At 45.3% G+C, this 15,749-nt stretch overlaps 1 protein-coding gene across 1 annotated transcript in view; it reads left to right on the top strand.

The window, feature by feature from the left end:
• Positions 1-15,749, top strand: part of DNAH17 (dynein axonemal heavy chain 17) — a gene marked incomplete at its 5' end in the record, with an annotated part of 104,380 nt that overhangs the window by 21,458 nt on the left and 67,173 nt on the right. The window contains 10 exons of the mRNA XM_084648178.1: positions 1,165-1,334; positions 4,215-4,437; positions 7,307-7,423; positions 8,437-8,523; positions 9,071-9,223; positions 10,875-11,123; positions 14,014-14,136; positions 14,426-14,773; positions 14,867-14,958; positions 15,521-15,647. Of these exons, the coding sequence (XP_084504304.1) occupies positions 1,165-1,334; positions 4,215-4,437; positions 7,307-7,423; positions 8,437-8,523; positions 9,071-9,223; positions 10,875-11,123; positions 14,014-14,136; positions 14,426-14,773; positions 14,867-14,958; positions 15,521-15,647 (1,689 nt within the window). The remainder of the gene's footprint in view (positions 1-1,164; positions 1,335-4,214; positions 4,438-7,306; positions 7,424-8,436; positions 8,524-9,070; positions 9,224-10,874; positions 11,124-14,013; positions 14,137-14,425; positions 14,774-14,866; positions 14,959-15,520; positions 15,648-15,749) is intronic.

The following is a 15,749-nucleotide window of genomic DNA, read 5'->3' as shown; positions in this document are numbered from 1 at the left end:
CTCTCTGTACCAGTGGTCCCCAAACTTTTCAGGGCCACGCCCCCCCTCGAGCCAGGAATGGGGCTGGAGCTTCTGCGGGGCGAGGGGATGCAGACAGGAGTAATGAGGCTGGGGCTGCAGCTGTGGGTGGGTCTGGGACCAGGAGAAGGGCGTAGGACCAGGTGCGGAGCCATGGTCAGGGGAGGGGTCAGGCGTGGGGCCAGGAGCTAGGGGCACAGTTGTGGGCTGGGGTAGGTCCAGAGCAGAGCTGGGAGCAGAGCAGGGCTTGGGTGGCACTCCCTCCCCATCCCCATAGGGGGCTGGCCTGGACCTCACTGCACCCCCCTGAATAGTTTGGGGACCTCTGCTCTATACCCATATCACAGGAGCCCAGGGCACATGTTTCTTTTCCATCTTGCCATTGTATGGAGAACACCCATGCATCCACCAACCCTAATGCACTGAGATACCAAGGTGATAGACCTCTAGGGCCTGATTTACCCCCAAACCTGCCCCCGCCCCAGTCTCATTTATGCCTGTCCACAGTTGGTGTAACAAAGTCACCAAGTCAGAATAGAGAATTTGTATCCACTTTGCATAGGTGTAAATGGTGAGGCAAGGTGCAAGACTGGAGAATCAGGCCCCTGAAAGAGAGAGGGAGAGAGCGAGCAACTGGTGCAAATCCATGTAGTAACATAGGCAATCTTCACTGACGTCGGTGGAGTGACACCAACTTAGACCAGCTGGGGATCGGGCCCATTGACTCTAATGGAGCAGTGCTGATTTACACCAGTTGCAAGATCTGGCCCAGGATGGGATAAAATGTTGGTTTTTTAAAAATATTTAAACCTGTCCCTCAAGCACGTTTCAAAGCCCAGCGCTGAGGGACTCGCTAGCTCAGCATCCCTGTGCTGACCTGTATGCAGGGTCTGGCTTTGGTAGCAGCTGCCCTGACAGCATTTTGCTCCAGCCTCACTGAGAGCTGTTAATGCAGCATTACTGTGTGTCTAGGTGCTCCCGGACACAGGGAAATCTGGGTCTCGAATAGTATGGAAATAGTTGCTCTCAAGGTTTTACTGTTGAAAATCTTGAATTACAAAAAATGATTTTGTGAAGCCCCCAGACAATAGCCCCACTGGCAGTTCTGCGATTATTCCAAGCATGTCGTTTCTACATGCATTTCAGATTGACTCCTATGAGAAGCTCTACGAGGAAGTATCCAAGTTTGAGAACACCAAGGTGTTCAATGGCTGGCTGCAGAGCGACTGCCGTCCATTCAAACAAGCACTTTTAAATATTATCAAGCGCTGGAGCCTCATGTTTAAGCAGCATCTCATTGACCACATCACTACCAGGTAAAACAAGAGAGTGGTTCTCCAAAGCAAATCTTGCCTGACACACCCAGGATGGGAACTAGGGGTTAAGATTAATGTTGGAGGCAAGGATTTTGTAGCTGTGCTAATGACTGTCATACATGGAGACCAAGACTAAGGTCAGTTCTGGACCAGGAAAATGGTGTGTGTTTTAAACATAGTGGCCAAGAAATTCAAACTAACATGATATCAAATGGCGCTTTGCGCAAAGCGTAGACCAGAGTAGGTTATGTTTAACAAGGTGCTAGCGGGTCGTATTCAGACCTGAAGGTCAGTGGAGTGGCATCCGTTTACACACACTAAGGATCTGAGACTCCAGTTTTTGTTCTCCTTGGAGAATTGTCCCGGGTATCCCCACTCCTGGGGCACCTGGACTTGGAAAGGGTGTAGCCCCGCTTGGATGCTGCTCACCTGGCCAGAGCACAATGAGCCAGGGCTGTGGATCCAGGAAGTTTTTGGAAAGCGTAGGGGACAATTTCCTGGCGCAAGTGCTAGAGGAGCCAACTAGAGGGGGTGCTTTTCTTGACCTGCTGCTCACAAACCGAGTAGAATTAGTGGGGGAAGCAAAAGTGGATGGGAATCTGGGAGGCAGTGACCATGAGTTGGTTGAGTTCAGGATCCTGATGCAGGGAACAAAGGTAAGCAGCAGGATACGGACCCTGGACTTCAGGAAAGCAGACTTCGACTCCCTCAGGGAACGGATGGCCAGGATCCCCTGGGGGACTAACTTGAAGGGGAAAGGAGTCCAGGAGAGCTGGCTGTATTTCAAGGAATCCCTGTTGAGGTTACAGGGACAAACCATCCCGATGAGTCGAAAGAATAGTAAATATGGCAGGCGACCAACTTGGCTTAATGGTGAAATCCTAGCGGATCTTAAACATAAAAAAGAAGCTTACAAGAAGTGGAAGGTTGGACATATGACCAGGGAAGAGTATAAAAATATTGCTCGGGCATGTAGGAATGTTATCAGGAGGGCCAAATCGCACCTGGAGCTGCAGCTAGCCAGAGATGTCAAGAGTAACAAGAAGGGTTTCTTCAGGTATGTTGGCAACAAGAAGAAAGCCAAGGAATGTGTGGGCCCCTTACTGAATGAGGGAGGCAACCTAGTGACAGAGGATGTGGAAAAAGCTAATGTACTCAATGCTTTTTTTGCCTCTGTTTTCACTAACAAGGTCAGCTCCCAGACTGCTGCGCTGGGCATCACAAAATGCGGAAGAGATGGCCAGCCCTCTGTGGAGATAGAGGCGGTTAGGGACTATTTAGAAAAGCTGGACGTGCACAAGTCCATGGGGCCGGACGAGTTGCATCCGAGAGTGCTGAAGGAATTGGCGGCTGTGATTGCAGAGCCACTGGCCATTATCTTTGAAAACTCGTGGCGAACCGGGGAAGTCCCGGATGACTGGAAAAAGGCTAATGTAGTGCCAATCTTTAAAAAAGGGAAGAAGGAAGATCCTGGGAACTACAGGCCAGTCAGCCTCACCTCAGTCCCTGGAAAAATCATGGAGCAGGTCCTCAAAGAATCAATCCTGAAGCACTTGCATGAGAGGAAAGTGATCAGGAACAGCCAGCATGGATTCACCAAGGGAAGGTCATGCCTGACTAAACTAATCGCCTTTTATGATGAGATTACTGGTTCTGTGGATGAAGGGAAAGCAGTGGATGTATTGTTTCTTGACTTTAGCAAAGCTTTTGACACGGTCTCCCATAGTATTCTTGTCAGCAAGTTAAGGAAGTATGGGCTGGATGAATGCACTATAAGGTGGGTAGAAAGCTGGCTAAATTGTCGGGCTCAACGGGTAGTGATCAATGGCTCCATGTCTAGTTGGCAGCCGGTATCAAGTGGAGTGCCCCAAGGGTCGGTCCTGGGGCCGGTTTTATTCAATATCTTCATAAATGATCTGGAGGATGGTGTGGATTGCACTCTCAGCAAATTTGCGGATGATACTAAACTGGGAGGAGTGGTAGATACGCTGGAGGGGAGGGATAGGATACAGAAGGACCTAGACCAATTGGAAGATTGGGCCAAAAGGAATCTGTTGAGGTTCAATAAGGATAAGTGCAGGGTCCTGCACTTAGGACGGAAGAACCCAATGCACAGCTACAGACTAGGGACCGAATGGCTAGGCAGCAGTTCTGCAGAAAAGGACCTAGGGGTGACAGTGGACGAGAAGCTGGATATGAGTCAGCAGTGTGCCCTTGTTGCCAAGAAGGCCAATGGCATTTTGGGATGTATAAGTAGGGGCATAGCGAGCAGATCGAGGGACGTGATCGTTCCCCTCTATTCGACATTGGTGAGGCCTCATCTGGAGTACTGTGTCCAGTTTTGGGCCCCACACTTCAAGAAGGATGTGGATAACTTGGAGAGAGTCCAGCGAAGGGCAACAAAAATGATTAGGGGACTGGAACACATGAGTTATGAGGAGAGGCTGAGGGAGCTGGGATTGTTTAGCCTGCAGAAGAGAAGAATGAGGGGGGATTTGATAGCTGCTTTCAACTACCTGAAAGGGGGTTCCAAAGAGGATGGCTCTAGACTGTTCTCAATGGTAGCAGATGACAGAACGAGGAGTAATGGTCTAAAGTTGCAGTGGGGGAGGTTTAGATTGGATATTAGGAAAAACTTTTTCACTAAGAGGGTGGTGAAACACTGGAATGCGTTACCTAGGGAGGTGGTAGAATCTCCTTCCTTAGAGGTTTTTAAGGTCAGGCTTGACAAAGCCCTGGCTGGGATGATTTAACTGGGAATTGGTCCTGCTTTGAGCAGGGGGTTGGACTAGATGACCTTCTGGGGTCCCTTCCAACCCTGATATTCTATGATTCTATGATTTGGGCAGTCAAGATTCCCACTGGCTTCTTTTCTTTTAGTCTCCAGGAGCTAGCCGCTTTCATGAAAGAAACAAATGCAGGCTTGACTAAACCTTTGAAAGAAGGAGATTATAATGGGCTAGTGGAAGTGATGGGACACTTGATGAAAGTCAAAGATAGACAGGCAGCTACAGACCACATGTTTGAGCCCTTAAAGCAAACAATCGAACTGCTGAAGACTTACGGAGAAGAGATGCCGGAAGAAATTCATATGCAGCTGCATGTAGGTTATTTAATGCTGTTAGCTCAGGTTTGTAGGGTGTAGCTGTGAGGTATTTTTAATAATGAAATCTGATAAATTTGCTTCGTTGTAGTAGGCTGAGATCCAAACTCACCTTTAATCATTTTTATTGCACGCTCCAGTGCAGAGGTTCTAACTCCTTTATAGAAAATGACTAAAATCAATCCCTGCATTACTGTTACTGTGCTGCAAAAATAAGTATCTGTCATAAAAGCGAGCAGGAAACCTTTTCTCTAAGATGGTCACTCTTTACTTGTTACTAGAAGGACTACAGGAATGGCCTTGCTGGATCTTCCAAGAGTCTGTCTAGACCTCTCTGACAGTGGCTGGTACCACATGCTTCAGAGGAAGGGGCAAAGAACCCTTCCGAGGACAGTTATGGAATCATCTCCCCATGGGGCAGTTCCTTCCTGACCCCCTCAGTCAGTGGCTGCCTTTTGCCCTGAATCAGCAGGGTTTCTAGCCCTCACAAATACAATTGTTTTGATCCCTTCTAATGTAACTGGGGTGTTCTTGTTTTCCATACAAATACCTAACTCTGTTCTGAATCCTGCTGAGCTACTGGCCACGAGTTCCCAGGTTAATTGTGCTTTGTGTAGAAAAACATTTCTTGTGTCTGTTTTTAAAATTTGCTGCCTTCCATTTTCATTTTCTCTCTCCCCTGGTTCTTGAGAGACAGTAAAAATCACTCTTTTGTAAGCCTCCATCACATCCTCTCCAAACTAGGCAATCCCAGCCTTTCCATCTATTGTAAGACAGTCTTTTCAGGCCTTTCACCACGTTTATCACCCATCTCTGAATGGCATTCCCCTGCCCACATTTGCTGTGTATTTGTGAGGTAGGGTGAACAGAACAGTATCCAGAGGAGGTGTCCCACTGGATTATAAAGAGCATTGGAGTGTTCTCAGTACCTGGGGGAGGTGTCCCCATTGGTTTATACAAGGGCATTACAGTATTCAGGGAGGGGATCCCATTGGGTTAGACAAGGGCATTCAAGGAGTCTGTCTTCTCTTCCATTCTATTTGACTTTTGACACGTTGTTTTTTGTTTTCAACATTGCTGCTCACCGAGAACAATGAGAAGAGATGCTCATTGAGCTGCCCGCAGTTAAGCCCAAATTGGTTTCTTGAATGGTTTTAGTTAATTTAGAACCCACTGTCAAGCTGCCTGCAGTGACCCAGGAGTGTGAATACCAACCTCAGGGCAGATTGTTGAGAACCAGGGCACAAATCCGCAAATTGGTGGTGAGTTTGATACTTAGATTTCACCAACCAATTACCAAATGTAAAATCCTCAGGCACTAGGAGTTTGACAGGCCCCTGGGATACTCCAATCTGTCTCGCCACCAAGGTGAGCTTGCCTTTGTGATAGATAGTCCCTTACACCAAGAATCATTGCAGTAGTCTGGTTACTCCCAGAACCAAAGCACCAATCACTTTCTCAGGTCAACTACACCTTAGCTCTCATAGCACAGACAATGTTTATAGCCAATCCTGTAATAAACTATATACAGATTTTATTCAACAGGAAAAGGAAATAAAAAGAGTTATTTATAAAGTTAAAGGAGTAAACATAGATACAGAAATGAATTACAATCTTAAGTTTCAAAAATAATAGAAACTTCTATAATAAGCAGGCTCTAAGCACTGGGGATCCCTTGTATATGCCTAGAAACTTTGTCTTGCAGAGTCCAAGCAGCAGAGAGAGAGAGAGTTTCTTCTGGTTAAGGATTTTTATTCCCCTCCTCCCATGTGCTCTCTGCTGATAGGAGGAATCCACTTGCATGACTCCTCTTCATGGGAGGTGGGGGAGCAGAGAACAAAATCTTTTGTCCTCATTAATATTCCATAATAGTTTGGCTGCCGTTGAGCAGGACGTAACTCCTTTGGTTCCAGATCAGCACATCACACTAGTTACTGTCACTCTCCTGTGTGGTGATTTACATAGTTATTGAGTCTTACAATACCAATGCTCAAATATTCCCTTACAATATGGGATACTACGGCTGCTACTCTGAAACCTAATGTTATAAGTGAGGCTATGTCTATGTCTACACTACCACAGGAGCAACACTTTGGCAATCGATGCACAGGGAGTCAATTTAGCGGGTCTAGTGAAGACCCACTGAATCGACAGCAGAGGGTTCTCCGGTTGACCCCAGTACACCACTGGGAACAAGAGGAGTAAGGTAAGTTGACAGAGAGTATCTCCCATTGACCCAGCACGATGTAGACATCGCAGTAAGTCAACCTAAGCTATGTCCACTGCGGTTACGTTATTCACGTAGCTGGAGTTGCATAACTTAGGTCAACTTACTGCAGTAGTGTAGACATAGACTGAGATTAATGCATGCAGCAGTTCACAAGCATTCAATAAAAACTAAACACACACTCATAATTCTAATCCCTATTTTAACAATGCTAAAACACACATGAGCCAGACTAATTCCATCTCTGTATTTGTCAGTGTTCCATTGAGCCCTGGGAACCTTGGCATGAGCTGGCACCTGGTCTGCCAGTGTCACACCGCCATGGTGTATGCGGAGTTTGAATAATTCCTTTCCACATATTTGTCAACAGGGAGTTTACTTTGCCCTTGTGCTGCCCATTCACCTAGCTTTGCCCAGTCCCTTTGAAGTTCCTCCCAGGTTTGTGTTCGTTAGTCTCGACTAACCTAAATCACTTTGAGTTATCGGCAAATGTTGCCCTGCCTGTTCGCTGCCCACATATTCTCCTTCATAAGGAACTTTGGGATGTATGTGGGTTCATCTTTGCCAGACGAAGCATAAGCATCCGTCACCTCTCTTGGGTGAAACGGGTTTTGGTGTTGATTCTACTTTTGCTCGCTGTAGGATCTGCCGGAGCAATGGAACAACACCAAGAAGTTATCTTTCCAGGTGAAACAGAATGTGGCTCCTCTGCAGGCCACTGAGGTCGCAATCCTTCGCAGGAAGTGTCAGCAGTTTGAGGTACTGTTATTGTGGGATGCTGGATGTTTCTCTGTAATGTGCTGAGCTGGATTGGTCTCAGCTTCTTGTCTAGACTAGGATGTGTGTGAACCTACATTAACGTTTTGCATACATTTTGCATTCAGGTACCTGTCCCTGAGACTCTACGCACTTAACAAAGCTTAAAAGCTACAACCTCAACACCAGGCAGTAATGGAAACAACCAATAAGCAATCAGGCAATGAACTGCCCATATCTGAACCACCAGACTAGTCCTGGTCACCCCAAATCAACCAACAGAGTAACACCCCTCACCATGTGCCAGGAGTGAATCCAGGCTCTGTCAGAATGAGTGGGGAAGTGTTCCCTGGTCAAGGCCCCGCGTAGAAAGCCCCATGCTACTAGCCCTGACCCTGCTGAACGCAAGAGGGCTGCAGTGCAGCATCCCCACCCTGATCACAACTGCGTAGTGCATAGGGAAGGAGTGGGGCTTTGAAGGCAATAAGGTCCCCAGCCATGCAGGGCTTTATAGGCTAATACCTTCCAGTCCAGCAGGGAGCTAACGGGTGCCAGGGCAGAGCCCAGAGCAGCAGTGTTACTGGCTCTTTGTCTGCAACTCTGCCCAACAAGTGAGCAGCCGTGTCCTGCACTAACTGGTTTCCCAGAGGTTTTAAAGTATTGCCCCATGAAGAGCGTGTTGGACTCATCTGTCCTGGAGATGACAGCATGGCTCGGATGCCTGTAGCCAAAGGAAAAAGCACACACGTGGAAACCAGCGTATGTGGGAAACCAGTGCTCTTGGTCACACCAGCTGCCTGCTCGTTCCAGCATTGTGAGTCTGCTAGTAAACAGTGGATGCACTTCACTGTCCAGGACAGCAGCTGCAACCCAGCTCAAAACAAGCAGAACCGGCTGAGTCTGAAGTAGGCCTTGCCTTGGCCAGATAGCCCTCCTTCACACCTTGGCCTCCCACAGTGCTGAATGTGCCTGCCTCCTGCCTGCGCGTGACAGTCTCTGTCTCTGCTTCCTTGCAGATTAAACAACACGAGTTTAGGGAGAAATTCCGAGAAGATGCTCCCTTTTCTTTTACTGACCCAGATCCATATCGGTCCTTAAACACGGTAATTGGCAGAGACGGGAGGGCGTTAGGGGCAGATCTTCTCTCCACCTGCCTTGCATGGGCTGTGGCTGCTGCAGAACTGACATGGTTCTCTTGCACAGATGGCCGGCGGGGTTCCAGGAGTCGGCGCTGCTCCTCTGCTCTGACTAGGGTTTGTGGCCGAGGCCTGGGGAAGGGGGAGGGGCTTGGCTGTGCAGATCCACCCGCAGTGCAGGCCTGCAAAAGGGAGATGTTTCCTGAACAGTGGCTACTACAACAGAAGCTGGACTTGATGACTTCTCCAGGTCCCTTCCAGCCCTGCATTTCTGTGAGTCTGGACTACGTCCGTGCAGCTGCTGCTCAGCTGCCTGGAGGATGAGGATTCCTCTCGTTTAGACTCCCCACCCTACGGGCTTGGGCCATGCACAGAGAGAGCACTTGGCCCTTTGTGTATGTTGTGGCCAGCGAGTTATTCTAGAAAAGTGGAGATGTTCCATTTCTCTTAATGCGCGGCGAGGCCACACCAGCACCTAGCTGCCGGCTCAGACCTTTTCTTTTCATGGTTCTAGCAACAAAAGAGTATCACTGCCATGGAAAGGGACATGGAAGCCCTGTCCAAGTCAGCTGGGTTGTTTGAGGTGTCAGTCCCAGATTATAAACAACTCAAAACATGCCATAAAGAAGTACGTTTACTCAAAGAGCTCTGGGATATGATTGTCTTGGTAAGTATTTGCCTTTGGAATGTAGCACAAGGGGAAGAAGGGTATCTGAAGAATGGAGTGCTGAGACATTGCTACTTGCCAGGATTGTTTCACTGTTCCCCTTATCCTTCCCCACTGCAGGGCAGAGACTGTCTTTATATTTGTGTTTGCAGTGCCTAGCATGCTGGGGCTCTGACCCCAATCAGGGATGCGATGCAGTACCCTCAGAGAAACAATAAATATTAATGATAATGGCACTTGCCTGATGATCTCAGCTGCTCAGGGGAGATTGCTCACTGTTTAGGACAAGAGAATGTATTTGCAGGAAGCTCAGAATAAGGGAAAAACTCTCTGCTGGCTTTTTAAACTGAACACATGGACTTGTGACCTGCAAACCGAAAGCAAGAGATGTGTTAACAGGCTGGGGCTGGCACTCAGAATACTGAAGTTGCTATTTTTTAAACTACTGTGTATGAAAAGCAAATGCTGTGTCCGCTAGTGTGGTTAAAAAGCACAATGGCTATAGGTGGCAACATCCCCTTTCCAAGGCCCTGTGTGAGGCAAGACATTGGCTGAGGGAACTGGGATTGTTTAGTCTGCAGAAGAGAAGAATGAGGGGGGATTTGATAGCTGCTTTCAACTACCTGAGAGGTGGTTCCAGAGAGGATGGTTCTAGACTATTCTCAGTGGTGGAAGAGGACAGGACAAGGAGTAATGGTCTCAAGTTGCAGTGGGGGAGGTTTAGGTTGGATATTAGGAAAAACTTTTTCACTAGGAGTGTGGTGAAACACTGGAATGCATTACCTAGGTGGTGGTGGAATCTCCTTCCTTAGAAGTTTTTAAGGTCAGGCTTGACAAAGCCCTGGCTGGGATGATTTAATTGGGGATTGGTCCTGCTTTGAGCATGGGGTTGGACTAGATGACCTCCTGAGGTCCCTTCCAACCCTGATATTCTATGATTCTATGATTGGCAGTTTCGTGGCTGGGCAGAATGACCAAAAAGTGAAAGTTTGCTGGAGGATCTTGTTTGAGCACAAAATGCTCTCAGCCAGCAGAAGTTTTATTCTGGGAATACTGCTGTCGTCCGGAGTGGCACCAACCTTTCAGGATAGTACAAACAGCAAATTCAAAATTTATGTAACCCTGTTGGCAGCAGGGATTAAACCTGGGACCTCTTGAGCTTAATACATGATCTGAAAGACAGATGTCACTCAGCCAGCTCTGCAGCAGGCTCATCAATCTTTAGCTGGCCTAGCCATCTTGGGGTGTCAGGGAGACAGAGTTCCACACTGAGCAGGCATGGGTTACATACACAAAACCAAACTACAAAGCAAAGCAGGAAGCTCCCGTAGTTCCCCAGAGAACTGTGTTGTTGGAAGATGAAAATGAAGAAGCCCTGTTAACCAGGTTCTCAGCAGTCTACTGGAGAGGCAATAGGCCATGTCACCACAGACTGTACCAGCTCAGTCCCTGCAACAAGGAGAAACATAGGGGAACATGAATGTGTGCTCTGCAGTACTGTTAGAATAAAAGCAACATTAAAGTCTTTTGGAAACAGGAGTAAGAATTGTGAAAGTGGAACAATAATACACTTAGGATGAATAAGTGATAGAAAATATTGATCTGCATGTTTGTTAATAGTATGGCATGTGGAACTGCTCTCCCAATTCAGGTTAGTGCAAGCATCAGCGACTGGAAGACCACCAAATGGAAAGAGATTAATGTGGAGCAGATGGATATTGATTCTAAAAAGTTTGCTAAAGATGTGAGAAGTTTGGATAAAGAAATGAGACCCTGGGATGCATTCATAGGATTGGATAACACAGTGAAAAACATGATAACCTCCCTGCGAGCTGTGAATGACCTTCAGAATCCTGCTATTAGAGATCGTCATTGGCATGAGCTCATGCAAGCAACCAAGGTAATCTGAGCAGGTTTCAAAAATGTATTGATAAGTAAATGCCAGCATTCCCCAATCCCGGGAAGGGGTAACAGTTTCAAAAGAACCTAAATGACATAGGTGCCTAAGTCCCACTTTCGAAAGTAACTTTAGTCATGAAAGTGCCTCCTTCTCTTTTGAAAATGCAACTTAGGCTCCTAGGTAACATTTTCAAAAGCATCTAAATGACTTCAGACTTTTAATATCATTCCTATCAAACTGAAATGATCAGTCACATGCTTTACTATTGCTGGATGGCCACTACTTGCAAGTATCCAAACATATCAAACCTGGACATTCATCAAAATACAGAATAAACAAAAATGAAACTAAGCATGATGATTATATCTACTGAACTGTGAATCACTGTAGAGAATTTTGACTCTGTCAAAAGGCTTACTAAAAATCAAGATATATCCCATCTACATCTTCTCCCTATCCATTAAGGCCAGTAACCCTGTCAAAGAAAGAAATTAGGTTTGTTTGGCGTGATTTGTTCTTGACAAATCCATGTTGGCTATTACTTATAGCCCTATTATCCTCTACATGCTTATAAACTGATTGTTTAATAATGTGTTCCAGTATCTTTCTAGGTATTGAAGTTAGACTGACTGGACTATAGTTCCCCAGGTCCTCTTTGATCCCCTTTGTAAAAATAGGTGCTTTGTTTGCCCTTCTCCAGTCCTCTGGGACCTCACCCGTCCTCCAGCAGTTCTCAAGAATAATCACTAACAGTTCCAAAATTTAGTTCCTGATGTACCCTAAGGTGAATTTAATCAGGCCCTGCCAATTTGAATACATCTAACTTATCTAAATATTCTTTAAGCTGTTCTTTCCCTATTTTGGCTTGCATTCCTTCTCCCTTATTAATATTTAATTGAGATACATATCTCATCACCATTAACATTGTTCGCGAAAACTGAAGCAAAATAAGCATTAAGCACCTCAGTCTTCTGATGTCATTCATTATTAGCTCTCCTTCCTAACTAACAAAGTAGTGGACCTACACTTTCCTTCAACTTTTGCAAGCTCCTAACATATTTATAGAGCCTTTTCTTCTTGCCTTTTATGGCCCTTGCTAGGTGTAACTCATTTTGTGCCTTACCCTTTCAGATGTTGTCCCTACATGCTTGTGCTATTGCTTTGTACTCCCCTTAGCAATTTGAGGCCTCTGTTGGAGTACTGTGTCCTCTAGCTGGGTGGGCTTGAGCGCTTGAGCTGCAGCCCAAGCCACAAAGTCCACACGGCTATTTTTAGGGCAGTAGCTTGAGCCTGCTGTGACATGTTCGGTCACAGAGACCCATTGGGACTGTCACCTGATGTGCTGAAATTACCTCTGAGCCTGAAGCCTGTCTTGTTGAGCCAGACACGCTAGCAATGCAGACCCAGGTCTGAACCACACCCCAAAAGCTGCAGACTTTAACTGAAAACCACTCAGCAGGTCACCTATCTCTAGCACCCAGCTCCCAGTGGGATCCAAACCCCAAATAAATCCATTTTACTCTGTATAAAGCTTATACAGGGTAAACTCATAAATTGTCTACCCTCTGTAACACTGATGGAGAGAGATACACAGCTGTTTGCTCCCCCAGGTATTCATCACTTACTCTGGGTTTAATAATAAACAAAAGTGATTTTATTAAGAATAAAAAGTAAGATTTACGTGGTTTCAAGTAATAACAGGCAGAACAAAGCAAGTTACCAAGTAAAATAAAACAAAACACACAGGTCTAAGCCTAATACATTAAGAAACTGAATACAGGTAAATCTCACCCTCAGAGATGTTCCAATAAGCTTCTTTCACAGACTAGACTCCTTCCTAGTCTGGGCCCAATCCTTTCCCTAGTACAGTCTTTGTTAGTTCCAGGTCAGGTGGTAACTCGGTAACTGAATTTCTCATGACTGGCTGCCTCTTTGTCCTGTTCCATCCTCTTTTATAGTTTTGGCATGAAGTGGGAATCCTTTGTCTCTCTGGGTCCCCACCCCTCCTTCTAAATGGAAAAGCACCAGGTTTAAGATGGATTCCAGTATCAGGTGACATGGTCACATGTCACTGTAAGACTTACACAGGAAGGCTTGCAAGTAAATAAACCCATTCACAACCAAGTGTCCTAGTCAATGGGAGCCATCAAGATACTAAGCCACCATTAATGGCCCACACTTTGCATAGTTACAATAGGACCTCAGAGTAATACTTCATATTTCTAGTTTTAGATACAAGAATGATACATTCATACAAATAGGATGAAGACACTCAGTAGATTATAAGCTTTATAATGATACCTTACAAGAGACCTTTTGCATAAAGCATACACCAGTTACATTATAGTCGCACTCATTAGAATGTTTCCATAAAACATATGGAGTGCAGCATCACACCTGCTAGCATGAGTCTGTCTAGCCAGGCTGCGAGGCTGGATCCAGCTGCAGTGTAGGCATAATCTAAGTGTTCCCCAGCAGTAGGTAAGCCTTTTTAGAGTGAATTCTTTAAGCAAGAATGGGCTGCAAGCTGAAAAACTCCACTGTTTCCCTCTGAGTAGACATTGAAGGGAAACTTCTCAAGCTGCACATTGTTGGTAAATTGTCTTTTGAGTAATCATGTGTATGATCTGCTTTCTTGCATATAAAAATCATAGACTTCAAATTATCCAAATGGTGGGTGGGTGGGGTGTGAGAGAGAGAGAGAGGTTAATCTTAACAAGCTAATGAACTGCAGAAATAATATTTACCAGGTGACTGTCCACAAGTATTTGTTTGAAATCTTAGAGAAAAAAGACAGTCCTTAAGTATCATCTAAGGCAGCTAGTGTGGGAGAAAATATGAGATGTGTCACCCATGAAGAGTATTGTTGGCTCTGTCCATTCTACACCAGGTGAACTTTATAATGTCAGACGAGACAACCCTCGCCGACCTGCTGCAGCTGAATCTACACAAGTTTGAGGATGAAGTTCGCAGTATTGTAGACAAGGCCGTGAAAGAGTCAGGAATGGAGAAGGTACCGTCTGTGCCTTCAGTTCAATTTCTACTACATCATTCCTAACAATAGCCTTTCACTCTGATGTAGCACAGTAAGAAGCTATAACTTTTTCGGTTTGTCACTCTTATGAAAAGGCAGGTGGTTAATGGATAGATTCTCACCCTTCCATGAAGTGCTTCTATGCTGAGAGACTCATTTTAAGTTCTAGGACTTTTCTTTCCTGAAATGTTGTCTATTTTCTGTATGATTTTTTACATTTTGAAAGCTTTAGTGTTCAGAGTATTTTTGGATATCTTTTTATTCAAAGGTATTGAAAGCCCTGGATAGTACGTGGTCAACCATGCAGTTTGAACATGAACCCCATGCTAGAACTGGTACCATGCTGCTCAGATCTGATGAATTACTCGTAGAGACCTTGGAGGATAACCAAGTGCAACTTCAGAACCTGATGACTTCCAAGTATCTAGCTCACTTTCTTCAGGAGGTGTCAGGCTGGCAACAGAAATTATCTACTGCTGACTCTGTTATTAGCATTTGGTTTGAAGTTCAGAGAACTTGGAGTCATCTGGAGAGCATCTTCATTGGTTCTGAAGACATCCGGAATCAGTTGCCAGAAGATTCTAAACGTTTTGATTCTATCGATAGAAATTTTAAAGTGAGCAAGTCTGTGTCACCCCCGCCCCCACAAAAATTTTATCCTGAAGGACGAATTTAAATTTAATGTCTCACAGATAATCTTTTCTTGCAGGAATTAATGGCTGAAGCAGTAAAAACCCCTAATGTAATTGAAGCAACAAATAAACCAGGCCTTTATGAGACGTTAGAGGCCTTACAGAAAAGGTTAGGATGATGCCATATTTTGGGGAAAACATTTGGCCAATTTTAAAAACATCCAGATAAATTCTAGCTGCTGGGAGTGAATACTTTTCTGGATTGGTAATGGGGACTAATAGCCTCACTCCCCAGATCACTAGACCAAATTTAGCCCAGATCAGTAGTGACTCTAAGTTTTAATCTAATGGCCATTCAATAGTCTGTGAAATCAGAGACTAGACTCAGTCCAGTTCCTGTATTGGACATGTGTCCAATTCAAAAAGCAACCATCACAAATGGCCAAATTGTTGGGATCTCAGTAAAGAGGCTAATGATGAAATGGGCATTAAGGCTGAATTATACTAGCTATATTTTCAAAGTGCTGAGCCTATTGCTGCCCTCTGAGCCCTAGGCTCTGTAGAGAAGGTTTGAGGCATATTGGTGAAGTCAGATGGGGAAATTGCCCCTGCCTGTTCTAAGGCTAAATGAAGACTTTCATTTCCACTGCAGACAACGTAGCATGAGTACATCACAAGCTTTACGTTGCAAAGAATAAAAATACTGCGCCTTTCCCCTTTCTTTGTGTTAGCTTGGCACTTTGTGAAAAGGCTTTGGCTGAATATCTAGAGACAAAAAGGCTGGCTTTCCCCAGGTTCTACTTTGTTTCATCTGCAGACCTGCTGGATATTTTATCAAATGGAAATGACCCTGTTGAGGTAGGATTTAAATTTAATGGGTAGTCCTTTGCTTCTTACATGAAATCTTTAGAACAGAATTATAATGTCTTTAATCCAAAAGGATTAAAAACACTGAACCAA

This window comes from Lepidochelys olivacea, assembly GCF_965140295.1.
Source record: "Lepidochelys olivacea isolate rLepOli2 genome assembly, chromosome: 14".
In the NCBI taxonomy this organism is placed as follows: Eukaryota; Metazoa; Chordata; order Testudines; family Cheloniidae; genus Lepidochelys; species Lepidochelys olivacea.
Note: the sequence above shows the minus strand (reverse complement) of the source record. Positions and strands in the feature narration are given on the sequence as shown.